Source organism: Pogona vitticeps, chromosome 3 (assembly GCF_051106095.1).
Source record: "Pogona vitticeps strain Pit_001003342236 chromosome 3, PviZW2.1, whole genome shotgun sequence".
NCBI classification, from domain to species: domain Eukaryota; kingdom Metazoa; phylum Chordata; class Lepidosauria; order Squamata; family Agamidae; genus Pogona; species Pogona vitticeps.
Genome location: NC_135785.1, coordinates 159,320,443 through 159,333,281, shown reverse-complemented (window position 1 = coordinate 159,333,281; position 12,839 = coordinate 159,320,443). Strand labels below are relative to the sequence as shown.

The 12,839-nt window shown below is 39.7% G+C and overlaps 1 protein-coding gene across 1 annotated transcript in view; it reads left to right on the top strand.

Moving 5' to 3' along the window:
- The window catches only part of STK24 (serine/threonine kinase 24), a 36,855-nt gene that overhangs the window by 10,985 nt on the left and 13,031 nt on the right, over positions 1 to 12,839 (top strand). Inside the window, exons 3-6 of the mRNA XM_020801601.3 lie at positions 9,954 to 10,010; positions 11,078 to 11,186; positions 11,278 to 11,435; positions 12,124 to 12,309. Coding sequence (XP_020657260.1) covers positions 9,954 to 10,010; positions 11,078 to 11,186; positions 11,278 to 11,435; positions 12,124 to 12,309 — 510 coding nt within the window. The remainder of the gene's footprint in view (positions 1 to 9,953; positions 10,011 to 11,077; positions 11,187 to 11,277; positions 11,436 to 12,123; positions 12,310 to 12,839) is intronic.

Genomic DNA, 12,839 nt, shown 5'->3' with positions numbered 1-12,839 from the left:
CAGTACTGCAGTTTAGCCACTGTGCCAGGAGGTTCTTATGACAAATATATCCTTTGTAGTTCTTGCTTCTGCAGCTCTAGGTGATATCCAGATATAACAAATCTGAAGCTGCAGGACGAGGTCAGGCTTATAGATGGGCCCATGTAATAAGTGACTGAGAATCCCCAAGCAAGAGTAGTCAATCAGTGACATGGTGTCCATGGTGGGGTGCTGCCTGGGTCTGTTGGAGTTTTCTGATACTTCCTCTTGCATTATACCCTGCTCACTGCTGCAGGTCCATTCTTTCCTAGTCCTTCCTGCTGCAGGTCTTATCTCAAAGTGTCTATATGTGTAAAAGGAAGTATCGGAGCATATATCAGAAAAGCCGTTGCACATCTGACCTAAAATATGCTCTGTTCCTATCTACCCTTCTTATTCGACAAGAATAGCCAGGATTAGCGGCAGTGTTATCATTGTTCAATAAGGAAGCACTGGTTTGGGGAGAGATGTGTTTCAACGTTAAGAATGATGCTTGAATCAATGTCACTTGTTTCATCTTATAGTATAGGTCCATATCAATGCATTATCTCTTGATTTACTGACTTCTCATTTTGCTCCTCAGCCCTAGATGATGCATGGTCAGTTCTTAGTGTCATAGAATCTGCATTAAACAACCACAAGAAAAGGCGAGGAATTGGCACAGTAGTAGCACAGGTAGGATCGATGAGGAGTGAGGTAGTGCTCTTTTGTAGTATTACTCAAACAACTGTAATCTCTCAACATTGTGCTTAGCAATATTGCAGGAGACAGACCTTTTTGACCTGAAACCAGTAAATGTGATCAGTTGCTTGCCTCCCATTTCATCCTGTTGCTCTGGCATGCAGTGCCTCTTGGCAGAAAAAACAGGATCACGGTCCCATTTGCGTGTGTAAAAGCAATGGCTTAATTTCAGCTGTTTATGACATGCAGTCTTCTATTTCTTCAGTGGTTGTGCAATGTGGGAGCATTCAGGGTATGTATCTGGCTATGGAGCCAGAGATTGGGAGTTCGATTTCCCACTGCACCTCCGGAGAGAAAAGGCAGCCTGTGTGGCCTTGAGCAAGCTGCACAGTCTCAGGATGCTCCCAGAAGAAGGGAATGGCAAACTATTTCTGAGTGCTCTATACCTGGAAAACCCTGAAATGGGTCACCAGAACTCAGAATTGACTTCCCAGCACATGATGATTATTAATAGAAGGAAGCAAAGGATGTTGCTCCAGTTAGTATTGAGAACCAAGTGCATAGCAATATTTACATCGACATACAGTGGTGCCTCGCTTAACGGGCACCCCGTTTAATGACAAATCCGCATAGCGATTAAGATTTTGCGATCGCATTGCGATGTTCCCTATGGGGAAAGATCGCTTTGCGATGATTGCAGGGAAGCGATCATTGCAAACGCCCCATTTTCGCCCAGCTGATCGGCGGGGCTTCGGGATGATCGGGGGGAAGCGCCCCGATCATCCCAAAGCCCCGCCGATCAGCTGGGCGAAAATGCGGGCTTCAGGATGATGGGGGAAGTGCTTCCCCCCATCATCCCGAAGCCCCGCCAATCAGCTGGGCAAAAATGCGGGCTTCGGGATGATCCTGAAGCCCCGCCAATCAGCTGTGCGAAAACGGGGCGTTTGCGATGATCGTGTGGAAGCGATCATTGCAGCACCCCCATTTTCGCACAGCTGATTGGCGGTTCCAAAATGGCCGCCCGCTGTTTTGCCTTGCTTTAGAGGCACCGAAAATGGCCGCCCCTATGGAGGATCTTCGCTTAAGGTCAGTTTTTAAGCCCATAGGAACGCATTAAACATGTTTTAATGCGTTCCTATGGGCTTTTTTGCCCCGCATAGCGACAAATCCGTATAGCGATGATTTTTTCGGAACTGATTATCGTCGCTATGCGGGACACCACTGTACCACTGTATTTGACTGTTCTATAAATTTGAGATATCCATGTCAGTCTTGCAGCCATTTTTATAAATTTTGCAAGTCCTGTAAATCAGTGGTTCTTAACCTTTGGTACTCAGATGCTTTTGAACTGCAACTCCCGGAAACCCCAGTCAGTACAGTTGGTGGTGAAGGCTTCTGGGAGTTGCAGTCCAAAACTCCTGAGTAACCCAAGGTTAAGAACCAGTGCTGTAAATGTTACAGTGTATGCATTTAAATTGGTTTGTTGGTCCTTTCGAAAAAAGAAATATAATTGCTCTCAATACTTCAGTTTGTATCAGTACTAAATTCCCATGAGACCACCTTGTGTGTCATAGACTTATTTGGCTGTCCATAAATTTACCTGGAGGGGCTGTCCTGAGTCGGAGCAGGATCTTTAGTATTGTAGCACCCATTTATGTGGAATAGTCTTCCTTCTGAAAGAAAGTGCCACTTATTTTTCAGTATACATAAACCATATGAAGCTGGAAAAAATAGCAAGAGAGAAGAAGGAAGTATATCCTCAATAAAATAAAAACTTCAAAAGAAATGAAAAAGCATTAGTGAGAAAAGTCACTATGTGTAAACCTCAGTAAACAGTCGAATGTCTGCATAAATATCCATATGAAGTTGCTGAACGCATGCCATTTGTTGAGAGGCAGTGAGAGTGGTTAGGTACTCAGTTTGCTGAGACAGGCATTTATCTTTCCAGTATTGCAGTATAAACCTTTTAGCCACTGAGGGGAACTTAAAGAATCTGTTCCCTCTGTTTCTGTAAACATTTTAAAGCATGTGTAAATGTGAAGATTTCAAAGATTGTCTGAATACTAAATCACTATGGTTCAGAACTTCACCACCCACCCCCCGAAAAGTGTCCAACTGCACATATCCTTACTCTATGTTTAAAGAAGGCATGAAGCAACACTAACAATTGAGATTCCTCAATCTCTTTACCAAAAAGGCATTGTGGTGCATTGTATACATTTGTTGAGTAAGCTGCAACTTATTCCTTAGATACTGCAGGTATGGAAGCCAGGGCCATGTTCCATTGATGGGGCAAAACTCTGCAATCCCATTCTTTGTTCAGTTGATTTCAAAGACTGTAAAGATCACAATTGCTAGTTGACATCCAATACTTATAAGCAAATATTGCTGTTTTGTTTTCTTGGATAAGTACTTCCAAAATCAGATCCTAGCTAGATACCAGAAAGGGTTGCAGCTGTAAATTCAGCAAAAGATGGTGAGTCATATTTAAACCCCAGCCTCGAAAATGGAAAAACTCACCTTCCTACCCAGTTTGTTGAAATCATCCTGCCAACTCATACCTGCTCCCAAAAGGTTTCTTACTAATTTTCAAACCTGGATTTTTCTGTAGTATTAACAGATATACGTTGAGAAAACTAATCACGTTGCATTGGTTCTGATAATATTTGTCAAAATTATTAAACAGCAAGTAAAAAATAGGGAGGAAGTTAAAATCCATTTGAACTCTTAACCAGGCACAGTTCAGAAAGAAACATCAACTAGGAAATACAGTGGTGCCTCGCATAGCGATGGCTTCATTTTACGATGAAATCGCTTTGCGACGCATTTTTTGCAATCGCAAAAGCAATCGCTTTGCGATGTTCCCTATGGGGGAATTTCCCTTTGCGATGATCGGTTCCCTGTTTGGGGCACTGATCATTGCAAAGTGATGATTTTTTAACAGCTGATCGGTAGTTTCAAAATGGCTGCCGGGTAAACAAAATGGCCGCCCACTGTTTTTTGGGATGGAGTCCTCTCTTAAGAGGCACCAAAAATGGCCGCACTATGGAGGATCTTCGCAGAATGGTGAGTTTTAAGCCCATAGGAACGCATTAATCACATTTTAATGTGTTTCTATGGGCTTTTTAATATCGCATAGCGACGTTTTCGTTCTGCAGCGCTTTTTGCGGAACGAATTAACATCGTTATGTGAGGCACCACTGTATAATAGAAACAAGCATTGTTAGTCACCTCTAAGATTAGCAGACTTATTTTATTGTGAGATTTCATGGATTACAGGCCACTTCCTCAGACTTAGGCCACATTATGTACATGGTGGATGTGGGTTTTGGAACTGAGTGTAATGGCAAGATGACAACTGCAGTAACGCTAGTACTGAACTTCCAAAGTTGACAGTGACATAATTAACATAATGAACATTCAAAGTATTGATTGCATAAACAGTCTAGTAATTGATAGAATAATTGGGTTGTCTTGTTGACTGTCAGACAATGGATAGACTTTTGCCTTTTAAGTGTAAGTTTACATGACTTTTGTTTTCAGGAAAGTATCTTCTTTGCATTGAGGCTAGAGAAGACAACTTTTGGGCTATCAACAAGATTATGCAGAAAACGATCTCGTTAAACTAGCTCCAGGGTTTTTGCATCTGGGGAGGGAAGTCAGTACACCTGTACTGTAGTACATTTTAGTGTTTACTTTTTTAAAGACCAGTCAATAATGGTCTGTGTATTTGGTTGCAGAGCAGTTTCCCTCAGTTTGGGCTTTAGAAACCTCGTGTTAGTTTTTGGGATTCATAGTAGGGTTTTGCCACTAGATGGCTCTCAGTTATAAGTGTTTTTCTGCAGTGAAGGTCTTAACCCTTTACAGGTTGGTTGGTTTTTCTTTTAAAAACTGAATTCAGTTAATGCTTGGATGCAGAGGAAAAAATGTTGTTTTTATTCTGTCCTATATTTAGGGCTTATGATGAGTGAAATATTTGGAAGTGTGATTTCCAAAATATGAATGTTAAAACAGTATCAGATTTCTTCCCAGTCAGGAAAGACGACAGGACCCACGGCAGACATCTAACCATCTGTTGGTTAAACAAGTGTTTCCTTCATCTTGGAAAACTAATTCAAGGTGATATAAAAGTGAGCTTCCATCTTATGATCTCCACAGAGATGCCTAAGTAGCCCTGATTTAATTATGTTAGGCATTTGGCTGAACATGCAAGTTGCGAAGGAGGCATCAGTTTCAAACTTTGGCAGGCTGCTTTAAAACTTCCAAATGGACTTTGCTTTCATATCATAATAAAGGCACTCATATTACAGCTCTTTGATTCCTCTTACCTCTTCAGGTGAAGTTAGTGTTGCCTTCCCAAGTGTATTCTGCATGGCCCGTCAAAGGATGCACTTTTTTGTTCTTTGTGTTTGAATGGGTGGAAAACTGTAGTGAAAACAGTTATATGTAAAACTGGAATGTTTTATTTGATCGCAAGGATGTTTTTTTTTACTGCAGCTTGCTGCTAAGGATAACATTTAAGCTCCTCCGTATCTCACCTCAAAGGGAGGCAAACCAAAGGCAAAATAGCATTTATTAGGCTACCAGGAGACTTCAAAGGAGGGAAGCAGTTCACAAATGCTTGCTGTCTGAGCTTCTTCATCAGTTGTACACCCTGTCTTAAGGCTTGTCTTAAGATGCATCTATTTTTCAGAGATCTTTTGGGGAATGCCCAGTAATTCCTAAGATTGCCTCTTCACATCTTATGTGACTATTGATGAGGTTAATCCAGTTCTACTTTTTTAAAAAAGGAGGGATGAAGCTTTTTTATGTTTTAAGATTTTGAAAGGTGCTGTTGGCATGTGAATGTGAAACAAGAAGTGAGCTTGGATGCATCAGTCATGGTCAATATTCTTTTGCTGATTCATTATAACAGAAATAAGAAGGAATACCTGTAACTTCTTTTCTATTATCCAGAAAGGTGGCTCAAAATGTCTCTTTTTCCCCCCAGTCATCCCTGACATTGTGTAAGAACAGAATGAATGATTTCTTGGTTTATTCTTTTTTTTTTTTGACAAAATGCATAACCATCAATGGTTTTCCCTGATGAAATCGGAATTTCCTTTGCTGTCTAATAGTGCTATTATTCTGTAAAGGTATTAGTAGTAGTTAAATTGTTACCAAGATGTGAAATTGTGAGCTGAAAGCTATTGGTTATTGGTAACTAGGTATGGTATTTGTGTTTCCAGCCTTGGGTGTATATATCTTTTTTGTTTGTTTGTTTAATAAGGGCATGTAGAAACATGTTTCTTTGTATTGCAATAGTATAGAAAGTTTTGTTTTTAGTACTTTGTACGTGCCCTTAAGCATTCTTTATTGCACCAAATTTTCTTAATCTATATTTGCACTGGAATATGTATATATTTGTACAGCTATATTTGTATTAAAAAATGAAATAAAATAAAGGGAGGCATCTTGTGAGTTTGTATCCAGTGCTCTGTGTGGCTGGAAACAATTTCTAGTTCCAGTGGTAGATATCATTGAATACAGGACTATATGTGACAGTAAGAAGTTCATGTCGCTCCTTTTGCCTCATGAGTTGAATCCACTTAAAGTAATTCAGCCAATGTTTGCCCAAAGTACACGGACAGGCAGATCTACTGGTAGATGTCTACCTGATTGCCCATACACCAGCTACTGTTTCTAATTCCATGGATTTCTAAAATTGAGAAACATTGATAAGATTGTTGCCTGACAGGACATGTGTAGGCTCTCCAGTTCTGGTACTGAAAACAGATTCATGAACTGAGCAAATCAGGAAACATCTAGTTTTTAAATTTAGTTTTTAAATTCCTAAGCCACTGTTTAACATTTGACTCTAGGTAGTAGACACTGAAGTTCTGATGAAAAACCAAGCAGATCCTAGAAGCTTAAGCTCTACCTTCCCTGCCCTGTTGGTAAAGATTTAACAACAGTTGAAGCAACAACCTGTTCCCATTTTCTCTCGCCCTTAAATTCAAGATATTTCTGAAACCTTTTGATTCTCATTTTCTGGTGTATGTAATCATTATTTTTCTCTGTAATATATTTTGTTATCATATCCTTCCAGAATTTCCTTTTAAAAAAAGCCATAGTTCGTAAACCCCAAATAATCCCCCCATAGATTAATCCGAGCTTCTTAATGAATTTGGTCAGAACCATGGATGCCATCATGATTATATAGATTTTTCCAGTTAGATTTCAGCAGTGTGATGTATAGAGGAAGAATCAACAAAAGCTGTATCTCCTATCATATCTGAATTACATCTTTCAGCCCATCTCCTCTTACATTTTCATTTGCTCATGTTAGTGTGCACATGCTTCTAATCTTCTTGTCCCACTGGCATGATGAAGGGCATTTCCATGGCTTCATCTCTGAGGGTTTTTTTTTTTAAGAAAATACTCTGCTTGCAAATATATTGAGATACCTTGCAAGAAAGATAACATTTTATTTTCTTCCTTGATTTCTTCAAAATACTGATAAAGAATTCATCAGCTCTGCTGAAGTGGGTGGCTATCAAGTAAAGTGAGGTAGATAAGAAGTTATAAGCTTATCAGTTGCACATAATCTTTCCCCTGATACTGTGTTCACAGAGTGGTAGAATTGTGTCCCAGATAAACAACATGATTTTGAGAAATCATGAAAGAAACAAAGACACATGTAGTGATTTAAATGTGTAATAAGTATGTTATGCATTTACCCAGAGTGTGTGTTGATTCAGACTGTCAAAGGAGCAGAGCATAAAGAAATCTTTTTCTCCTTAAAGAAAAACAGGAACAGCTGTGTTGGCATAACATAAATTCCAAGATAACTGTTAAACAGATGTGTTTATTAGGCTAACCAAGAATGCACCAAAGAAGCCCACAAAAGCATGAACAATTGTGCAAGGAGTTAAGATCTAGCCCTTTTTCCCTTTTCTCTTCTCTCTGTCCTCTCTTGCTTATTTTTCACATCTCATCTGATGAGGAGAGCGTGTTCAATTGTTTGTGCTTGTGTGTTTGTGTGGTGGTGGAGTGGTTTGGGTCAGTGGTTCTTAACCTTGGGTTACTCAGGTGTTTTTGAACTGCACCTCCCAGAAACCCAAGCCAGCACAGCAGGTGGTGAAGGCTTCTGGGAGTTGCAGTCCAAAAACACCTGAGTAACCCAAGGCTAAGAACCACTGGTTTGGGTGATTTTTTTGATTGTGATAATAAAGGTATCACCCTTGTGTCCGTCTTGGAATTTTCTCCATAAATTTCACTTGAGTGACACTCTTAGAAACAGGTACTGTACTCCTTTTAGGTAAAGAGAGGAGAATATATATACAAGAGATGTAGCTGTCATCCTTTTCCTTCTTTTTAAAAATCACAACTTTATACTGATTATGTACCTTCCAGAGAATTTAAGAAGCAGGTTGCAGTGTTGAAGAACTGTTGTTGTTATATACTGTCAAGTTATGGCAACTGTGACAGGGGTTTCAAAGCATGTAAGATGTTCAAGGAATGCTTTTCTATTGCCACACCATACACCCATCCCATGAGCTTCTAGGATCTCCTGAGTCCTAGTCCAGTAAATAATGCACTACAACACACTGCCTTGAAGACGTTTGGTAGGTTTGAAAAGAAAAGGTGAAATACTGCAGGGCGTGTTAGATAGTTGTGTCCCTTTTTAAATTGCCGCCCCTGCAATTCAAGGGAAGATTTTGCTTCTGTATTTGGAGCAAATCAGTGTGTAGAGTTTCTAATGCTACTACTAATGATTGTATACTGTTAAGTCAATTCCAACATGGTGACCTTTTCAGGGTTTTCTGGGTAGAGCATACTCAGAAGTGGTTTACCATTCGTTTCTTCTGGGAGCATCCTGGGACCGCGCAGCTTGCCCAAGGCTACACAGGCCGGCTCCATCACAGGAGGCACAGTGGGGAATCGAACCCCTAACCTCTGGCTCTGCAACCAGATACCTCTAATGCTAAGCAAGGATTTAATTGGAAGTAGATTGTGTTGAACAGTGTGTTGAATTCAGGATTTGTGAACTGGTTGAATTCCAACGATTGTGTTGGAGGGATTTTCTAAGCCTAACAACTGACATAGGAGCATGTAAAATAGCATCCGTGGTATTTTCAAAAATCATATTGGGTTGCCTTTAATACATTAGAGGCACATAGTGGCTCAGGCAAGGAGAGGGAAAGTATAGGGTGGGCGGGTTGTTTGTTGGACTATAGATACATGGGTCAAACAGAGGGAATCCAATATAAAATCTCTATAGGCATGATCCATCTAATGATCCTTGTACTATTGTGATAAAATGTCCTTGGTTAATGTATCATTCTTAGGTGAATGAGGATAACCAGAACCACTACATAATCTACACGCAAGAGGTAATAGGTATAGAAATGCTTGGGATGTTTGTCCATTAAGTGTTGCTATAGTTTTGCTAACTCTGATGCATTACATTATTGAATGAGATAATGAGCTTCAAAATGAGTTTTTAATGGTTCTTGCATATAAAGGTATTTCTGTAGAACATGATCACACCTTTTTCTAGAAATAAGGCATTGGGGTTTTTAGGCTCTACCATTAGCCACTGCTTTTGTCCCAGCCTTGCTCTTCGGAGCTGGAGAGGTGTTGAAGTTTCTTTGTTAGCGAGGGACCAGTGCAGATTATTCATGGAGCAAATCTGTCAATTTATGTTGAAGCTGAAGAAGTAGGTGTGGATCTTTCTATAGTTGTGTTTTGTTGTGCACACTCTGAAGCTTAACAAAACTCAGAGGAACATGATCAGGAATAGTGTTCTCTGTGGATGGTATGTGTCTTTGCATGGAAACATGAAATGGGCTCAGAAACATGTAAAAGGTGTCGGTGAGGAACAGATTTCCTTTACTATGATGTTAATTGGCTGCACTGGTTTGATGCTATAGCGCCATCTGGCCCTGCTTTGGGACCATTATGGTATCCTGTTGTATAGTGAAACATTGAAAATTACTATGTATTATGCTGGACTTTTGGCTGAAGGTGTCACATTTTTTGCTTGTCTTAAAAGCTTCATGTAATTTGAAACGGAGTTAATAGGGTGTCTGTGCTATTTATTATTTGTATTTTCATGCTATTCTCATTCAGTTGACATTTTCAGTCTTCCCAGTTTGCCACATGTGGGTAAGGTGAAACATGTCTGATCTGTGTATTTAAAACATGAATTATATTGAGCAATGACTACAGTTTCTGTCTTTATTTTGCTGGAACTTTCTCTGTATTAACAGGATACAAAGCTATGGATAATAATGGAGTATCTTGGTGGAGGTTCTGCTCTTGATCTTGTAAGTAATCTGCTTTTATTAGTACAACTAAAAGCTACTCATACTTTTGAATTTGCTTGTGTGACCATCATGCACACAGAAACGAGAACTTCAGACATGTAGATGATAAGTAGCTATGTAAGAAAACAATATAATATACTTTAACTGGTATAAAATTCTTGGCTTAGCTATGTTGGGAGGAAACATATACTGACTGTATGGTTTGTTCAGTCAGCAAAGGAGTTTCGTCTGGGGCAGGAAAGCCCTTGTGGGCCTCACCCTGTTTCAAGGGGATGCTTCTGTAATCATGAACATTGAATTACAATTTAAGTCATCTCTGTTGGAAGATGCCAGTGACTGAGGATGGTGGGAGCTGTATTTCCCCACTCCATCTCAGGTGCCCTCGCTGTCAGGTGGCGGAAGTGTCGCCTTAGCTTTCCAACGAAATGTGAGGAGGGAAGACTTTCTGGGGAAGGAAGAGCTGTTACATCACTGCCTTTGACCCTGTCCCTAGCCCCAAAGTAATTAGAAGGTGCTTGAAGACTGAGATAGGCACAGTTGGGCAGGCAGCCTGTCAAGATAGGCTGTGCTAACTGATACAGTTCTTGCAGAAATTGAGCAGTGACATTAAACTACTAATGACAGTTTTTCATGACAATCTTACATGTGGGGATAAACACGTGCAGACAAGCTGAAGAAGTAACTTATGCAGTTTTGTGTGGTTATTTCCATGTCTAGTTCTTTTCCCTTCTCCTTCCTTAGTCCAACAGTTTAACCCACTGGTTCTTAACCTTGGGTTACTCAGGAGTTTTGGATTGCAACTCCCAGAAGCCTTCACCACCAACTGTGCTGGCTGGGGTTTCTGGGAGTTGCAGTTCAAAAACATCCAAGTAACAAAGGTTAAGAACCACTGGATTAACACACTGAATAAATAAGCATTCTGAAGCACTTAAATCCCTGGATAAGTTTAGAAACACAATAAATTACAATAAAAATTAAGGCATAAAATACTGAACTTCAGTTCTTTTTTCTTCTTCTGTGTTTTCAGGGAATTTTATTCTGAAAATAATCAGTTGTGTTTCTTCTAGTTGGAACCAGGTTCTCTTGATGAAACCCAGATTGCTACAATATTAAGAGAGATCCTGAAAGGACTTGATTACTTGCATTCAGAAAAGAAAATTCATAGAGATATTAAAGGTAAAATAGTAGGGTCTTCGTTAACATTTTAAAATATGACATGCTTAAATGTTGAAACTGCAAATTTTCTTTCTAAAATATTTTTTTTTAGCTGCTAATGTGCTACTGTCCGAACAAGGCGAAGTCAAACTTGCAGACTTTGGTGTCGCTGGGCAGTTGACTGATACACAGATAAAAAGAAACACCTTTGTGGGTACACCATTTTGGATGGCACCAGAAGTTATAAAGCAGTCAGCCTATGATTCGAAGGTGAGTTTTTTTGTTACGTGGCTTAAAATTTTCAGGTCAACTCCTCGAGCCCAATTTATTGTCATTTGTTTCTTTCTGAGTGTGTTTGTATGTGAAAACCTTTTTAGTCATCTTGAAATACGTGTAGATGGGTTTGAGCAGTTTACTTGGGCTGTCTGGAGTCAGCAAAAAAATTTTTTTCTGGAGGCAAGGGGGACAAGACGCACAATGAGATATAATTATAATTTGCATGCTGAACACACACTGCTGTAACAAACGGGTGCATTCTTCTGTGTGTGTACTGTTTAGAACCATGTTCTGTGTCATTTGGAGCTCTATGCAGAGTCACAGAAAATCCTGGGAATGTAATTGTGACCCTGAAACAGTGTTATATAAAGGCTTTGTCAGGAACTCGTATATATGTCTAGTTCCACATTTGAAGGGGAAAAACAGTAGCTTCTGAGGAGCTGCAATGGCAAGTCACCTGCTTGTCTTAGCTAGGGGAGGGAGGGGAAGGCCCACTAAATTTTCAGGAGGAAAGGGAAGGTAAAACATGCAAGTTGTCTGAAAGGTATGTGCCCAATGTGCCTATGTTGCTGTTAGTCAGCCTCTCTTGGTGCTGAGAAAAGCACGTGCACTCAGATAAGATGCAGGAAATCTTGCACCTGTCTTCTAGGTATGTCTTACCATAATTTCTTGCACTTTGCAGGCTGATATCTGGTCACTGGGCATAACAGCCATAGAACTTGCAAAAGGTGAGCCGCCTCATTCTGAACTGCATCCCATGAAGGTTTTATTCCTGATCCCAAAGAACAATCCACCAACGTTAGAAGGAAACTACAGCAAGCCTCTAAAGGAGTTTGTTGAGGCCTGTTTGAACAAGGACCCAAGCTTTGTAAGTTGTTTTGTTTGGTCCTCTCTGTCCTTCCCTTCCCTTGATTGTTTTGAGTCGGTTTCTTTAAATTAAATTAAATTCTTTAAAAATGTGCCCCATGCACATTTGAATGGTCTGCGTATTACATATATCATTCGTACCACTACAGAGTGACAATAGCAAAAAATCTTATTTTCAAACTGTGATTATTTATAGGGATCTTTATCCTGGAAATACCTACCTTAGCTACTGTCATGTCTTAGTTTAAAAGACACACCAAATATACACAAGTTTGAGGAACTTTGTCCCTTCATCAGGTGTTTGTGAAAGATATCACCTCCTAATGGAGTGAAGAATTTATTTTGTGTGAAAAGGGCCATTGCTGCTTTTGTTTGGTTTAAAACGAATTTTAGCATGTTTTGTGCTAAAATTGAAAAGAAAAAACAACAAAAAACACTGCCAGCATTTTTTTAAAAAAGAGAGGTTTTCCAGTTTTTCCGACACTTTTATGATCATTACTAGAGATGGGGGTATTCGTATATTATTTCCCA